Genomic DNA, 18,468 nt, shown 5'->3' with positions numbered 1-18,468 from the left:
CCCCATTGCCGTTCCTTCATTTTAAAAAAAAAGATAAACATAAAAATAAAACCGAGTTTCAAAACAGGCTATTAGGACAGCTACAATAATTGATACACTGTACTTTTGTTTTCCTAGTAGTAATTCAGAGTAGAAGATATAGGCAAGCTATCCTGTCTATACAATGTTAGCACAAAACTTTCTTTTTAATGAACTAAGAGAAACTAGCTATGTAACAATCTTAACTATCTTGTATATACGTATGTTTTTTCCTTTTTTCCTTTCTGCCTTTCCAATTTCCCCATCACAGTTTGTCTTTTCTTTTGAACAGCTTCTGAATGATTTTTAAATAATTTATTACTCTTATTAGGAAGTATCTTGTTGAGAATTTTTGCATCTTTGTTCATTAAGGAAGTTGGCCCATAGTTTTCTCTCTCCTTCCTTCCTTCCTTTCTTTTCTTTCTTTCTTTCCCTTTCTTTCCCTTTCTTTCCCATTCTTTCTCTCTCTCTGTCTCTCTCTCTGTCTCTCTCTCTGTCTCTCTCTCTGTCTCTGTCTCTCTCTCTCTCTCTCTCACTCTCTCTCTCTTGTGTTAAATCCTTGTGTAGTTTTTGTATCAGGGTACTGCTAACTTCCAGAAATGAGTTGGCAGTGCTTCCCTTCCAATTTCATGAAAGAGTTTGAGGAGTATTGGTGTTAAGATTTTCCTTGAAGTTGTGGTAAAATTCTGTAGTAAATCCATTGAGTCCTGAGCTTTTCTTCAAGGGTAGGGGCTTTTAGAACTCCCTCTATTTCATTGTCTGTTACTGGTCTATTCAGACATTTTATATTTGCTTAGTTCATTTTGGCAGTTCATGTGTGTATAGGAATTTATCCATTTCTTCTAGGTCTTCCAATTTATTGCAGTGTTTTCAAAATAATTCCTTGTAGTTTTCTTGATTTTGGCAGAGTTTGTTGTGATTTTACCTTTTAATTTCTAATTGCATTGATACGGTTTGTTTGTTTTTCTCTTACTTTGATATGTTTGACTAGGGGTTTACCAGCCTTGTTCATCTTTTCATAGAACTTTTATTCATTGATCCTTTGTATTTTTTTTTAGTCTCAATTTCATTAATCCTTACTCTGATTTTTAGAAGTTCTTTCCTTCTGGTACTTTGGGATTTAGATTGTTCTTCTTTTCCTAGGATCTTAAAATGCATCGTTAGGTTATTTATTTGGGATCACTCTATTCTTTAATGTATGCATCTATGGCTATAAGCTTTCCGCTTAGAACTGCTTTCATTTTGTCCCATAAGTTTTGGTATATTGCAATCCCATTGTCATTTGATTCTGTGAACTTTTTGATTTCTTCTCTCACTTCTCCTGTGATCTGTTGATTATTCAATAATGTATTATTTAATCTCTGTATGTTTTCATAGTTTCTGTGATTTCTTTTGCTGTTCATTCCACTATAATCTGATAGTATACAGCATTTGTATTTATTTAGCAAGTTTATGATGGGACTGTACCTGCCTGACTATCCCATTGGGCAGCCTGTATTGTGCCTTCTACAGCATCCCTCCGTACATTGAAAATGTCCATATTTTCAGTTTCACATACTTTTATGCTGAGATTAGATTAAATTTGTGACTTATTTTACTATATATCATGTTGGGATACTACCCTCAGATGTCACAGGGTAAAATAGAATTTTAAGGGTGAATTTGACTTCTCCATTTGCTAAGAGGCTAAGATCCTAAAGATGACTATACCTTAAAAAAAATAAAATAAAATAAACTACAAAACAAAAATATGAGGAAAGGGGACTTTTCCACAAATGTTATTGGGATAACTGGATATCTGCATGGAAAAGTATGAACTGTAATTCTTACCTCACATCATTCACAAAAATTTGAGGTGGATCACATACTTATATGGATAAAGTTCTTCAAACAGAAAATAAATGATAAAAGGAGGAATTTCAGGCTATCAGAAAGGAAAAAAGAGGCCGGGTGTGGTGGTGCACGCCTATAATCCCAGCACTTGGGAGGCTGAGGCAGGAGGATTGTTGTGAGTTCAAGGCCAGCCTGGGCTACAAAGTGAGCTCAAGGCTAGCTTAAACTCATAGTGAGACTCTGTCTCAAAAAGACAAAAAAAAAAAAAAAAAAAAAGAAAAAAGAAACATAATAGGTAAATATGATAGACCAGTCCTCTCTTGAGTTTTCTAACTTAAGTTTGACATTGGAAGGAGGAATTGTAACACTTTGATATATTTTTTGATGTATGTTACAGAAATAGTTGAGACAGTTACAAATGGGGGAGCATAAAAGTTATAAAATGAAGTAAGGTTTCTGCACTTGGCTGAAACTACTGAAATGTCAGCAGCTGTAGACTTTCAAGATATATAATGTAATACAGCAACCACTTAGGCTTTATAAAGAGATTCACTTGGAAATACTATACACAAGTCAAATGGAATTCTAAAATATATTAAAGTAATGCACATGAGGCAAACCAAAAAAAAAAAGAAAAGAACAAACAATACAAAAAATAAAATGGCAAAACCAAGCCCTACTGTTAATTATATTCAATGTAAATGTATCATGATATGCTGCTTATAAGAGACTCATTCAAAATATAATTGTATTGTTCAAAGCAGCTTTATTTATAATAGCCAAAAAGGGGAAGGAGCCCTACAGTAGGTGAATGCTCATGCAAACCAGTACATTCATACTATGGAATAATACAATTTTAAAAAATAAACTATTGATGCATGCAATAACTTGAATAAACCTCAAGATCAAAGATGATTATACTGAATGGAGGGAGCACTCTCCAAAGGATAACACACTGTATGATTCCATTTATAGAATATTCTCAAGATGACAAGATCAAAGAATAAATTATTGGTTACCAGGAGTTGAGGGGGTGGTGACTGCAGAGAGGTAGTATGAAAACAATCTGAATGTTGAACAGATAAACAAATTCTGGAGTATTCATGTAATAGAATACTCAGCAAGCAAACGAAGTGGAATATTACTGTACACAGCATGATGAACCTATGCTTAGTGTCCTCCAGAAAAGACTATGTATTATATAAATTCATTTAAGTGAAATCTTTTAAAAAAGCAAAACTGGGCCAGTGATAGAGCTCAGCAATTCAGCACCTGCCTGGCAAGTGTGAGGTCATGAGTTGAATTTCTGGTCCAAAACAAAGCTAAACCATAGTGACTGAAAGTGAACCAGTGGTTGTCTGGGTTCTGTGGTTGGGGAGAGAGAATTGAGTACAAAAGGCATAAGCAAAGGTAGGATCAGAAAGCTGTTCTGTATTCTAATTGTTGTGATGGTTACTCTATGTACAGTGTTCTATGTACAGTATATACTCGATATGCAATGTTATGCTATATGCAGTGTTCAAAATTAATGAGACTCAGTGCCTAAAATAAATCTTATGTAAACTGTACTTCCATAAACCTGAAAATTATACTCCATTAATAAATCCCACATCTCAGTAAATTACAGCTCCAGAAAAAGAAAACAGCAACTGTTTCTCTGTTCTTTGCAACTATCTCCATCCTCTAGTTTCTCCAGAGAATAATTTATCAATCTGGTACCCAGAAAGTCCTTTCTCGAAGCAGGACAGGAAATGGGTCTAGGGAGATCCCAATTTAATGTGTAGACTTTTACTTTTATCCGTGCCAAGTCTCATTGCTACCCAGTTGTGCCTGGGATTCCAAAGTTAGGTTTGACAGTTTGGTTTTTCAGGGTGGGAGGCAACTCTAATCTCTTGCTCTAGAGAGGATAAGTCATTTGACAGCATAGGGTAGGAAAGCCCCTGGGGTCTAACAACTGCATTTTATCCCTCTTTCACCCCCATATTATTCAGTCCATGAGCCTCTTTCCAGGTTTACAGGGCAAATTCTGAAATCCTTTTCCTCCTGCAGGCATCTCAGTAGTGCTTCTCCTCTTCTGTCATTCATTGCTATTTTTCCTTCTGTTTTCCATGTTTCAAAATTCTGCCAAATTGTTTTTTGCCTGTTACTGTGTCCTCCTCCCATCCTCCCCATTCCCTTTTGGGTTTTTTACCTCTTAAAAATTATTTTCCTTTAATAGGGGATAGATTTCAGGGAGCTGAGCTTGTACAGCTGAATTTGGCTTGTTTAAATATACTACAAAATGTGTTCAGTCCCGGTGTTCAACTTGCAGAATTCTGCATACCTAAACATTAGAGTCAGCAGAGAATCCACTCACAATCAGGAAGAGATGGGAGGTGCTTGTATAGGACATAGTGTCCTCGAAAATGGGAATGTCTTTGTGTCCCAAGTGCAGTAACCCTTATTTGGAACAGAATACTAATATTTTATTGGTGAGCACTGGCCAGGAGTATGAGGATTGTAGAAGTTGACTTTTAATGAAAGTTCAGTTGTTTGTAAGTGAATGCTTTAGGAACTGTAGAAAATAATACTGTTCACAATCTAAAGGCTCTGTTAAGCAGTATTTCAGTTCCAGCTCTACCATGTTAAAATTTTTTAATTGAAATATGTGTAAAATTGTTTAAATTTGCATGAACTGTGCTTTAACTTACTACTTCATATATACTAACCTGAGTTTAGACAAGTCATGACAGAGAGACCATATGACCTTAATTGCAGTACTTTAAGGATGCATGGCTGTGATAGGTATCAGCTTTTGTGAAGCAAATTATTTTGTGCTGAAGGGGAATTGTTTATTCATTGGAAAACAGAGGAATCTGAGAAGTCTATAGTTAGCAAAGAGTGCTTCTGAGTCTTGCTGACTTAATTATAAGGTAGCATTTCATCATCTCCTACATACTGGGTTTAGGCGTTAGAAAATGCCTTCTTTGAATGCCTTTCAAGTGAACACTGCCGCTTTACATGACTCTGGCTTTTGCCAAATAATTTGAATCAGTGCTATCCCCAGTCTCTCAGGGACAAAATAGAGCCAGGTCCAACCACATTTTAAAAATAAGTTCAAAATTACACAGCAGCAAGTGAAACTTGCTCTAGATGGAATGTGTTCCCTGCTTCTTAACCATTTCTAACATGCTGAATGCCAAAAAGCAGTCCATGGACATATGCCTAGACTTGTCCATTAGTACTAATAAAATTACAAAGAAAACAAATGAAGCACTGATCTTAAATTAGAACTGCCTCATCATAGAAAAAGCCATTGTTTATGCCAGTATCTCCAGGTGTCAGATGAATTGTAAATGCTAGATCACTGTTTCATAATAGCAACATCTGGCAGATTTTTGTTGCTTCTAAAAGAAACTGGCTTAGCTCAAATGATATTACAGAATGCTTCCCTTTCTTAAAATAATTGAGTCAGAGCTTTCAAAAGGAAAATATATCCAAAATACAAAAATAAAATTTTAACCTTTTTTTTTTTTTTTTTTTTTCCTTCTTGAGACAGTGTCTCGCTAAGCACAGGCTGGCCTTGAGCTCACTTTGTAGCCCAGCCTGGTCTCAAACTCACATCCTCAGCCTCTCCCTAATGCTGGGATTACAGGCATGCACCACCATACCCGGCACCCTATCATGTATTTTTACAATATAATACCAAGGGAAAAATATGTATGCTGTGAAGGCAAACATGAAGCATAAGAAAACATCCCTTTATTCGAGCCTTAGGGAAAATATTTGAGAGCATCCTGGAGCATACTTTTTCATTTTTCCTATTTGAAAAAAATAACAATTTTGACTTTGCTTTCAAAGTTTATTCACATTGTAAATGTGATCACTCTCGTCTGGTGTGGTACTGTGATTCTCCTCATGATTCTTATATGCAGCACTTTGCAACACCTTCCTCCAAAGACAGAAAGCTATTTGCCTTTTAAGATGCCTTGCTTATGAACTCATGTGTAAGTAGCTAAGCTACCCCACCGAGGTTCAGTGCTCTAAAATTTATCTATTCCTGTTGGCGAAATAATTGCAGCTGATGGGTGCATGGTGTATTCAAGAATTCCTGGCATCTGCATGCTTCCCATTCAACTGAAAACTGACAATATTGTACATGACCCCAGCTTTTTTATAACAAAACAATTTTGGATTGTCTTTTAATATTTGAGCCCATATAATATGGAATAATTTTTAAATCCTATATAAAGGAATTGACATAGTTCAATTAAACTTACGTTTAATCTGTGAAATAACAAAATTTAATATTAGCTGCTTATTTTTCTTTAGTGTATCTAACTATACCCACAGTCTTTCACGTATTTGTACCATTTTATATAGTGTCTTTTATAGTTTAATATTTGTACTACCCAGAAGCAAAATCCAGTTTTGTTATATTTTATTCTCAAAGTGTTCTTCTGTCCTGGGCTTTGAATCATAGCTTGCTTTTATGGGCCTTTTTAAATTTTACAAAAAACTTAATGGCAGATGGATGAAAAATAAAACCCTATAAATTCATGTTTCTCCAAATTCCATTTCAAATTTAATTCTTATAAATAAGTGAAATTGGCAGTTTTCATTCCATAATAGAAACTAAAACTAAAATGCTTCAGAGTTAGTTTTTTAAATCTGTACTTTTTATCTTCAGGAAAATATATGCAAAATTACTTTGAATAGCAGAATCCAGATTGGTCTCTGAGCGAGGCCTTAAAAACTCTGCTCATCAGCATAGTTAAGGGAATGCTCATATAGAATTAATTTACTGACTGAGATGCCTGTCATTCCCAATTCTATATAATATGAGAAGATCAAATGTATGTGAAGCTAGGCCCCCAAATTCTTGTGGTCAACAATAAAGAAAACTAACAAAACCAAAAGCTGTTCTTTGAGAAGATCAATAAAATTAACAAAGGTCTAGCAGACTAAAATAAGACACAGATTACCAGTATAAGTAATAAGAAAAGTGATATCACCACAACTTTATGCCAATAATCAATTTAGATGAAATGGAAAAATTCCTTGAAAGATATAAACTTGCCCATGCAAGAGAAAGTGCCTAACTTGAATAGACTTATGTCTATTAAGAAAATTGAAATATAGTTAAAATCCTTTCATGGTGAAAAGTCCAGGCCCAGGTGGCTTCATTGATAAATTCTACCTAGCAAGCATGGACTAATAGCAATTCTACAGAAATTCTTCCCTGAAAGTGGAAGCAAAGGGAATGCTTCCCAGTCATTCTGTAAGGCTTATTTCTGCTGAAGGACTTACATCTACCACATATAAATAATTCTCAAAACTCAATTAGAAAACAAGTACCCTATTTTTTATGAGTAAAACATTTGGACTGACTTCACAAAAATATATAAAGAGCAAATAAACACAGGAAAAGGTAGTCAACATTGTTTATTAGTAAATACAAGTTAAAAATCACAATGAAATAATATTACACACCAGTTTTAATGGCTGAACTTTTTTTAAACTGGCCACAATTTTTTCAAGGAATTCTCAAACACTACTGTTGGGAATAAAGAAATTATACAGCCATTTTGGAAAAGTTTGGCTATTTCTTAAAAACTTAAACATCTACTAATCATACATCATTCAGTCATTTCGTTCCATTAAATGGAGAAAGTGATTTTTCTTTCTTACTGGAAATCTAATCACCAGATTTTCTCTTATAAATGCAGTCAGCTGTTCACTTCTTTATCTATTATGGTCAAAAAACATTGCAGAAAATTCCTTGTATTTCTCAGTGTCACATTCCAAATGTGGTATCTGGGTATTAATCAACCCAACCTTCAGGTCCAAATGACTTATTTTTTCCATTAAACGTTTCCATATGTTTGCTGCTTACACTGTTGCTGAAAAGTAAAAAGTAAGTTAATCTGTACCTTCTCTTCTGCTTCCAATAGACCTGATCATGAGCCCATTTGGAGGTTGATTTTTTTAACCCCGAGTAGCTATTAGCTAGCTGTCCACTGTAATACACACACTAGCGCACCCAAGCTCTCCTACCTCAGTACTCTCTAAACACCAGTTCCAGCTCCAGCAAGTTGAGTACCAGAGGCCTCAGAAAAGTCTTACCTCTCTGACATAATTGTAGAGGGCAGAGTTTGTGGTGAGGCCAATCACTCGGTAACAGTGGGCTGCGAAGGCAATTTTTCACTTGCATAGGAGTTTTACTTTTAGTTCTAACATATGATCACCCTGAAATGCCTGTAAGTTCAACTGACGGTCATACTCGTTTTCATTTTCATCCTACTTTACCTCAGAAGTGACTTTTTAAAAATTACATTCTTAAGCATGTTAGATACCAGAATCGGCCTGGGGATTTAGCTCAGCGGCACAGTGCCTGCCGGGCAAGCGCAAGGTCGTGAGTTCGATTTCTGTTTTGTTTTTTTTTTTTTTTTTTTTTTGGTTTTTTGGTTTTTCTCCGGTACCGGGAACCGAACTCGCGACCTTGCGCTTGCCAGGCAGGCGCTTTTGCCGCTGAGCTAAATCCCCAGCCCCCTCGATTTCTGATACCGGAAAAAAAAAAACCCAAACAATTTTAAATAAATAAATACATACATACATACATACATACATACATACCAGAATCATCCGGGAAAGACAGATAGGTATGAGCCAGGGGTTTCTGTGGAGGATAGTTAAGAAAAATGTGGGCAGGGCAACTGTCGCCTGGGTCAGTAGAAAGAACTCTTGATTTTTTTCCCCTGTAAACAGTGAATCAAGAGCAGGCCTGTGACAACTGAAATTGTATTCCAAGGACTGTTGGGGCAGCTGTCCTTAGCTCTCACCCTGCTTAAGCACACTGCAGATTTCTCCTCCACAAGACTCAGATGGTCAAGAACAAAGTTCATCCACATTGGCATGTCTGCTTCTCTGTACAACTAGCCACCATCTTCATCATCCCCCTTTATCTCATATGCACTGGCTTCTTGCCATGGTGCTGTTGATTCCAAACTAGGAGCTTGAACTAGAAAACTTTATGGCATTAAAAAACAGGTGAAGGAGGAAACCTGAGGTCTGAGTACCGCTTAAGAAAGCAGCCAGAGCACCAGAGAACCAGCCCAGTTCAGTCTGACTCAGGGCCACCTTCTGGTGTGCATACAAGGGGTGATCAAAAAATGTGTTGAATGTTTAATTATTTAAATGTATTACAGTAAAAGACACATTGCCATTAATCCCCCTAAAAATATTCCCCCTTGTTTCAAACACACTTAGCCCATCATTCTTGGCAATATGTGTTTTACTCATATGTATCAATAGGGCCTAGCATTTGAATGAGAATTGGTGTATTAAGGGCCATGGTTGACAGTTAAGACTAAAAGCAAGGAAAGAAAAGGTATTTTTAAAATTTATTTTCCATTATAGAAACAGAAGAAAGATTAATTCTAATAACCATTAAGATAAACTTATGCCCAGTGTAATGCTCCATAATAATAATGTTGAACCTCAAATTGCCAGATTGACTTAAGTTTTATTTAATTATAACTATCAACACTTCAAGTATATTTGGTCCTATAATTAGTTGCTCATATACCATAATCACAGGAAACCCATGGTATCTAATCCCTTCATTTTCACTGATGCGTAAGCTCATACTTAATACAAATGCTTACAGTTTTAACAACATAGGGGATTGTACAGGACCTGTTCAGAGGCCTGTCAGGGAAACAACACCACTGGGTGCAGGCCCACTGCATATATTTCACTCTGTTTTAATGCATCTTCCTAAATTCTGTTTTATTTTTGCATTACTTATAAACTAAAATTTTAATTCACCAGAAAAACCCTAAGGAAATGTTGTAGGAAGAAAGAAAAACACTGAAATCATCACAGGAAGTAAGATGATAAACTTAGAGAAATCAGTGACAGCCAGATCATAACTTAAATTTTCATTAGTCTTTTGGACACTGAACATGACACACATACCTGCTCATTCTGCCTGGCTAAATTAACATGGAGAGGAAAGCTCACTTTTAGCTTGTCTGTAGTGTTCATCTGAAATGCTTTTCAAGCAAGTACAGTATGATTGGAAGTTATCTCAGCCAAACAAAATTGGTAACTGGTCATGAGCAATTGTTTGAGCAATGCAGTGGAGAGATTGCTTGGTGGATTGGGGAGTGTCGCAAGGTCATCAGCCTACCGTCTACCAATACAAGGTGGCTCCACAGAGTCTGCATACAGCTTGTCTAAAGTATGCTGTGGGCTCATAGTGACTTCCACACCTTGCCCTGCCCTTTCCCTCCCATATGGTCCCCTCATCCTTATTCCTAGGTACAGTGACCTTGCTGCCTAATTTACTGATGAAAAGTAGAGTTAAAAAGCATATGTTGTCCCTTTCCCTCAGGATTTGAACATATCTTTCTCTTCATCTGTTCCCCTAGCCCTCGTATTTCCAAAGGTGTTTTCTATATCTGAACCCTAGTCTCATTTGTTCTTATTTTTCCAAGGACTTACTCTCTTGGTTAGTAGCTCCTTCTCTAAACTGTGTGCTCTCTGTTGGCTCCTGGTTTGCTGCACGTATGCACACATTCTTTTGTCCAGAAAATGTCTTTTGATGCCCGCTTAAGCCACCATATTGTCTTCCCAGTTTTCTCACTGTCAAACTGTAAGTACAGTTTTTCTTGCTGTGTTTCATGCTACTGCACCACAGATGCCTGGAAAGCAAGAACCATAATTTAATTTATATCTGTGAGGTGCCTCTCACAGTATCATATAGTGAGTGGCACACGATCTTGGAACCTAATAAACCAGTGTTCAGATTTGGACTCAATGGTTTCTGTGGAATGACATTGTGTAAATAATTTCGCCGATCTAATCCTTATCAAATGTGAAGTGAGAGTAATAATGCCTGTCTTGGAATGATGTAAAAATTAAATGATATTTATAAAAACTCTAATAGTATGTTTGGCACAAGTAAGTACTCAGAAAACTGGTTCCCTTCAAATCTCTACTCATGGTAGAGATTCAAGTATTTGTTGAATGCATGACCAAACAGTCTTCTGCGTGTATCAGGTCACCATTTAGTGGCATAGCATTAATTTTGTGTTCTGCTAATGATTTTTACTCTTTTCTTTTCCTTGTGTGTTTCAGGTTCACAACCAGTATCCTACAGAGTTTGAATTCAATCTCTATTACTTAAAGTTCTTGGCCTTCCATTATGTATCTAATCGCTTTAAAACTTTTCTCCTGGATTCAGACTATGAAAGATTAGAGCATGGTATGTATTTATATGCCCTTGTTTCATCTTTTTTGTTTTGCATTTTTAATGGAATTTACTTTTTATTTTTGATATGGAGTCTCCCCATGTAATTCAGGCCACCCTCGCCCTCTTAGCATGTGCCACCAGCCCAGCAGTCTTGCATATGTTTTGTGACATTTTTTGATGAGTGATATAATTACTGCCAAGTGAGACAAGCTCAGAGTTAGGGTTTTATACCAAACTGCAAATACAGAGTAGATATAAATAACTGCCCAGACACTGAGGTTATGTGCTGTGTTATCTCTTAAGGACAGCACATAGTCATTCCTGTAGCACCTTGGTAATGTTAGATACGTTTACTATTTTGATAGCTATAAATAATATCACAGTTACATCTGTTGTATAGATTTCCATCTATGGGACACTCTGGTAAGAAGGTACCAGTCCTTGGAGGCAGTTTAAATAGCAGTTAATGCCCTGGACTCTGGAGCAACAGACCAGAGTTAAAATTCTAGCACTGCCAATTAGCAACGGTGTACTTTGGGAGTAGTCGGTACCAGTCACTGGCACATAGTAAGCACTTGATAAACTTTACACATCAGTCATCATTATATTTTTTAGTATCAGTAATAGTTGTAAAGAATAGATTCTAAACACATTAACAGACATGCAGCTTAAAAATTATATTTGTATATTTTCATTGTAATTGTATAATTTACAAATGAGCAAATTTATTTTCAATGTGTGTTTTATCAAAAAAAAAAAAAAAAAAACATGAAAATATCAGAGCAGGGAAAAAAAAGAATGGATTCTGAAAACCCACATGAAAACATTTCCCAGGGGGATTTTGCATTCATTCGTTTGCTATGGGGTAAGGAAAATACACATGACTATTTTTATTAAGAACACAAGCAAACAAAAAAATAAATAATTATTCGGTACATTATCTGTACCACAGTATTCATAAAGAGGACATTTTAGTGACAAGAAAATATTTACTGATGTTCTCAGTTGAAAATCAAATCAGGAAATACTGTTTTTCAGGTCATGCTGTTGAAACTGTCTGGTGTGATATTTCATACTTTCGTTAAGGGGAACATTGGTCAGAACATCCCATCCTGTTTATACTTTCCGACCTTTATTGACCAAGGAATTGTCATTCCTCACCTCACATTCAGAACCAAGTTCTCAAGCACCGTGTGCTGGGAAGGTGTTAAGTAGACCTGGTTACAGCTGCCTCTGACCTGGTCTAAAGCAGTCTAATCTGTGTTACTGAGGAATCACGATGTCACGCAGCTTTATCCCTGAAAGGAACATATATGCAAATATTGATGTGAATAGGTATCTCCTTGGAGCAGGTTTTTGGATTTTCAGTAGAGGTGTTTGTTTGCCTAAATTAAACTGATCAGCAGATTACCTTAGTAGCCTTCATATGTGGCCAAAGCCCAAGGTTTCTGCTGTAGCAGATAATGGCAGTCTTCATTAGAGAAGCAGCAAGGTCCAGTGCCATGGTTCTCACTGGACATTGCGATCTCCTGAAGAACTTTCAAAACTCCCAACATCCAGACTGAATCCGAATCTATACTGCTGGGTCTAGGCAGCAGCAGCCCTCTGAAGCTTCCCCAAGGTGATTCCACTATGTTGCCAAGGCTGAGAACCACCCCTATTCCAGTAAAAAAGAGCAGGAAACTAAGTCAGATGGTATTTGTGACACTGAGTAAACTACTTCATCTCTCTGGATTTGTCTTCTCATCTAAAAAACTGGTTATTTGCCCTGCCTATCACACACCAAAAAATGAAATAAAACATGAATAAAAGATATTTTGGAATATTTCAAAAGATTATCATGATTATTTGAAAATGTGATTATTTCCATCCTGTATCCTAGACATATGTTCTCATAAAGCACATGACATGGTCTATTATGGAATCCTAGAATGTCACTGCTGAAGTGTCCTTTGAGATCATCTACCCAGCCTCCTCCCTGAACAGATGGGCTACCCAAGGGCCACCCCACCTAATTAGAAGCCTGTTTCTGTATCTTCTGTCCAGACATAGGACTCAAGTCTGCCCTTGTTGTGTTTGGGTAGACACACTAATTATGAAGGCTACACAATGAAATACCATTTAGAACAGCTGTGGTAAAGACCTCTACCCGCCAAAATCAACAGTTGGAAAATAAGAAATCTCAACCACTGCTAATGGAATACATCAGTCATAATTTTTAAGATTTCATCAGAAAAGTCTAAACATTGTGAATTCTCCTGTGTCCTGAAAGAATAATATATTATCATGTACTGGATTGTAAGATTGTAATTTGGCTGGGCATGGTGGCACACACCTGTAATCCCAGCACTCAGGAGGCTGTGGCAGGAGGATCGTTGTGAGATTGAGACCAGCCCAGGCTACAGAGTGAGCTCAAGGCCAGCCTGAACTGCATAGTGAGACCCTGTCTCAGGAAGACAAAAAAAATAAAAAAAGACTAATATCAGAGACCTATTCCAAGAGATTTCTGATGTAATCGGTCTGAGGTGAGAGCTAGTCACTGGGATTTTTTTTAAAGTACTTAGTTTTTTGAATGTATACTCTATAGATTGAGAACCACTGAACGCGCAGGGAAGAAAACATTAGCCTTGGAGGCCCCACAGTTTGGGCCTGAAACATTCTTTTTGTGATACACTGGTAACATCCTTGTTGACTTTGGACTGAGGCATTCCACTGAAAGCAAGACAGCACTGCTAAGAGAGACACCCTTCCTGGATTTTTACAGAATCCTGCCTCACCTGAATCATCCTCCTCCCCACTGAAAACAAAGTGGCTGAGGCCTGGTGGGGCGTGCCTGTGATCCCAGCTTCTTGGAGACTGAGGCATGAGGATCACAAATTTGAGGTCATCCTGGGCAGTTTAGCAAGATCCTATCTCAAAATAAATTGGAGAAAAGAGCTGGGATGTAGCCCAGTGGTACAACAACTCTAGTTTAATGGAAGTGCCACAGAAAACAAACAACAAAGTGGGCTCATTTGAGCAATCAGGTGACTGAAAAGTACAAAAGTGGTGTCAGAGAAATCCCCAAAACACCTTGCTAAATTCTGCTTTGTTTTAATTTATCCAAGAACAGAGAATACACCTGTCATCCAGAGTCTCTGTGACCATGAGTTGTAGTATAAACTACTAAACAAAAAAACTTTAAATGGTTCATCATAAGCAGCCAACAACTTAAAAAAAAAAGCAAAATCATGTTTTTAACTGAATTTCATCACACTATCTCTTAAATCCTCCCATTTTTTTCTTTAAAAATGTGTAGAATTGACAAAGATATAGCTCAGCAGCACAGTGCCTGCCTAGCAAGCATGAGGTTGTAAGTTCAATTCCTGGTCCAAAAAACCCACAAATGTGTAGAATGTCTCTTGGCAGGGACTTCTATGGCTCTAGATGTACACAGGACAAAAGAGTGGGAGGGAAGTCGTGATGTTCAAGCCTGTCTTTAGTTGTAGTTATCTTCTAAGGTTTCTGCACATGTTGCTGCTTTTAGGGCCATAAGAAATATTTCACGTTTTCATCTGCTGCATGCATCATACTTCTAAGCAGAATATTAATTTGTTTAACTTTTGTTGAATTTTTTTAATTTACAGGAACTTTATTTGATGATAAAGGAGACAAGCATGCCAAGAAAGGAATTTGTATTTGGGAGTGTATTGATAAAATGCATAAGAGAAGTCCCATTTTCTTTAATTATCTATATTCACCAATGGAAATAGAGGTAGAGTAAGAAACTATTTGTTTTTTTTTTTTTTTTTTTTTTTTTTTTTTGTTTTTTGGTTTTTCTCCGGTACCGGGAACCGAACTCACGACCTTGCGCTTGCCAGGCAGGCGCTTTGCCACTGAGCTAAATCCCCAGCCCCTGTTTTTATTTTCTGAATATTTTGTTTGAAAGTTTTCCTTACTTCTAGTGTATATAAGCTATTTAAGTTTTTATTTATAAACATTTGACTAGATTTCATACCAAAAGTTTTTAAAAGTCTGAGACATTGTGGGTTTGAGTCCTAATGGAGGTGAAGACTGTTCACTAAATTCTTGCCACAAAAATTAGAAGCTGACCTCTAAAACCCCGGAGGAATAATGTCAAGAAAATCAAAGCAAGGTAGCTTTTCCTAGAACAAAGAGCTAAGGAAACTTGAAATCACAACAGATAGTGCAAGTTGCAAAATCTACAGCTCTTTAGAAAAGGTTTTCTTAAGTTCATATGTGCAACACCCAGGGAAGGACCTGTATGGGAAGCAGGTATGCCTGCAGCCTAGATCTAGAAGCATGCATATCTCAGGGAAAACAGTGCTCTTCCATGTACAAGACATAGGCTTTGCGATAGAAGAGGGGAGTTGATAAGCAATACTGCCTTTATTTGGGGGCAAGAGAGGCCCCTACCCTGGGTCCCATGCATTAGAACCCTGCTCTGGTCTTCCCCCAGCTGCACCCTCCAAGGAAGGTAAAGAGTACAGGAAACTAAGGGCATGTGCTCAGATACCTCTCCTCACCTAAACCATGCTCTGAGTACCTTGAAATTCTTTCTCCAGATTGAAGACATTCACCAGACTATTTCTCTGTCTGCCTCGAAAGCTGATCTGTGTACCCTTAGGCCCAAAGGATAGCAAGATGTAGCCATTTGGCAGGCAGTGGGCAGTTTGGCTTCATGGACTAAGCTATACCCAAACATTCATACAAGGCCAGGGTGAAGGGAGGAGGAGGAGGTTAAGCCACAGACTGAGAGCTAGGGCAACTCCCCCAAGGCTACCACTTCCTAGGTTAGAATTCTGAGGAATCTAAGAATTTTTTTATTTGAACCTGGCCTTCCTGGTCATTAGGAGGTCATATTTATCAAAGTAGGAGGATAGAACGTATTTTATTTAATACTTTATCTTGATCTATAACTTTTAAATATTGAGATGAACGGTGTTTGAATATACCAGCCCTGGACCATGAAAATGGTAAGGCCTGGCCTGTCAGTAAGCTTTCAGAGTTTTCTCTAAACAGGCCTTGAAGCCCAATGTAAATATCTCCAGCCTCAAGAAGTGGGATTACTACATAGAGGAGACCCTGTCTTCAGGGCCTTCATATGACTGGATGATGCTGACCCCCAAGCACTTCCCTTCTGAGGAGTCGGATCTAGCAGGAGGAGCTAGGCCCCACAGCCGGAGAAGGACGGTGTGGCCGTGCTACGATGATGTCAGCTGTGCTCAGCCTGATGCTCTCACCAGCCTTTTCAGTGTAAGTCAAGCATGTGCGGAGGCACACCTGTGGGCACCGTGGCTCCGGGAAGCACAGGTGTCCTCAGGAAACTCTGCTAAGACTGGCTTACAAACTTGGGGACACACCTCTGCTACCCTCGGTTAGTGTTACAGGTAGCACTTCTGCTGCTGAGCTATATCCCCAGCCCAGGTAGCACTTCTAGAATCTACAGAAACCAGGTTTGCTCCCATCAGTGGGGAACCAAGTTTAACTAGTGGAAAAGAAAAGCAGTGGAACAAATGGAGCAATTTACTCCTTCCGGCAACTTCTCAGCTGTTTTAGCTGTCCAGGCAGCCTGAGTCAGGCCTGGGCTATAGCTTTCGTGGGTGCTTTACTTCCTCTGGTCAGAAGTGTGGGTAGCCGATGGCCTGATGGGACTACTGCCAGCCACCTTCTGCTAGGAATATTCTGGACCAAAGCCATCCTGGCAGTAGCAGCCTGAGGAACAGTTGTGAGCCCTGATGTGGGCCAGACTGTTCCTGAAGAGTCCCATCCCTCTGGTTTTCTGGCCAGGGAAAGTATGCTGCAGTGACGGCACTATCCCAGATCCCTGCCAGAAGGGAAATCCATCTCCTTGGGCATTTCTTGGTTCATTCTTTCCACATCTGGTTTGAGTTACCAGAGTTGAGGAGCTTCTCTCGGGGGTAGAGTTCTCATCTATCTCAGCCATTAGGGTGGGAACACAGGCCAAATACTTGACCTTTGCTTTGGCCATCAGATTTCCCATGGGCTGCCCGAGGGTGAAGGTGTTTGGGCCGCATATTTCATGTCTTACTGTTTAATCCAGTCTACAAAAGCCTGATTATGGGTCCTATTCGTCTTGCCACAGTGCACCGCACAAGCACACACTTCCACCACTGTCACTGGGATGGGACACCTCTCAGGCCGCGTATCTGCACTTTCTTCACTCGCTCTCTTGCCATGCTGCCCATCTGGGCCCAGCACGGAGGAAGCCTGACTCTGGGGCACATCGTGACTTCCAGGATGTACTGATCTACTGGAAAATTACTTTTCGTTTCATTGCAGGAAATTGAAAAATTAGAGCATAAATTGAACCAAACCCCTGAGAAGTGGCAACAGCTGTGGGAAAAGGTGACCGTGGACCTTAAGGAAGAGCCAAGAGCAGACCGCGTGAGTTGGCACCACCCCCGGGAGCTCCCTCTGAGCTTTTGAGGGTGTTAGGTCAAATAGGGCCCACTGCCCAGCTCACAGGACCAGGGTGGGTTTACGGCCAGAGGGAAGGGTGGGAAGGGAGGGCTCATGCCCTGGGGGTCCAGGGCAGAAAGTTCCAAATGACCAAATACTTCCTGAGTGCCTCACTTTGCCACAGTGCTACAGCTTATGTTTTAGGGTACTGAATCCAGAGAAATTACTAGGTTCCTTTCTATCTCAGTGCCTTGTGGTTTCAGCTGATCTTCTACCACATAAGGGAGGAGGGGAATGGCAAGGCTCTGCTTGTTCCAGAGAAATAAGCAGAGAAAATAAATAAGTAAATATATATATACATATATGTATCTTTTATGCTACTTTCTGTTACTCTGACTCCCTTTGCTGTTTCTGATTTAAGAAATAGTTATCATAGAAATATTTTAAAACAAATACATACTCTATTTTCTGCTTCTCACAGCCCACTTCCTGTTTCTGATTTAAGAAACATTTATCAAGTACAAAACGTGAAATGAACTGTGCTTAGTAGCAGATATACTTTATTTACATCCTCTCCAGTCCACACTGAGGGAGTAGGGTCCCATCTTACGCATGAGGGAGCAGAACAGAGATCTCACAGCTGGTAGTTGGTAGCTTCACCATTTGAACCCATGTCAGATTGGCTCCGAACACATCAGAAGGGAAACTAAAATAGATGAGTGTTTTGACAAGCGTTTCAGGAAGGACAGGTTGAGGGTGAAAAAAAAACCTTTGTTAACAAGGGATCATTTAGGCTCTGTCTCTTGCCTTCAATAGCAGTTCAGCTGCTTTTATCACACAGGATGCAGGTAGGTGATGCCTTTATTCTTTTTTCCCCCAGAAAAAGTAAACATTTTTAAATTATTTTTCTGGTTATGAAAGTAAGGTAGGGCCAGGGATATAGCTCAGTGGCACAG

At 38.6% G+C, this 18,468-nt stretch overlaps 1 protein-coding gene across 1 annotated transcript in view; it reads left to right on the top strand.

The window, feature by feature from the left end:
• Nucleotides 1–18,468, top strand: part of Sbf2 (SET binding factor 2) — a gene marked incomplete at its 5' end in the record, with an annotated part of 381,407 nt that overhangs the window by 355,586 nt on the left and 7,353 nt on the right. Inside the window, 4 exon segments of the mRNA XM_013511938.1 lie at nucleotides 10,975–11,101; nucleotides 14,716–14,843; nucleotides 16,112–16,345; nucleotides 17,393–17,497. Of these exon segments, the coding sequence (XP_013367392.1) occupies nucleotides 10,975–11,101; nucleotides 14,716–14,843; nucleotides 16,112–16,345; nucleotides 17,393–17,497 (594 nt within the window).

Source organism: Chinchilla lanigera, unplaced genomic scaffold, assembly GCF_000276665.1.
Source record: "Chinchilla lanigera isolate Chin_1 unplaced genomic scaffold, ChiLan1.0 scaffold00013, whole genome shotgun sequence".
Taxonomy (NCBI): Eukaryota; Metazoa; Chordata; class Mammalia; order Rodentia; family Chinchillidae; genus Chinchilla; species Chinchilla lanigera.
This window is presented reverse-complemented; position numbering and strand designations above follow the sequence as displayed.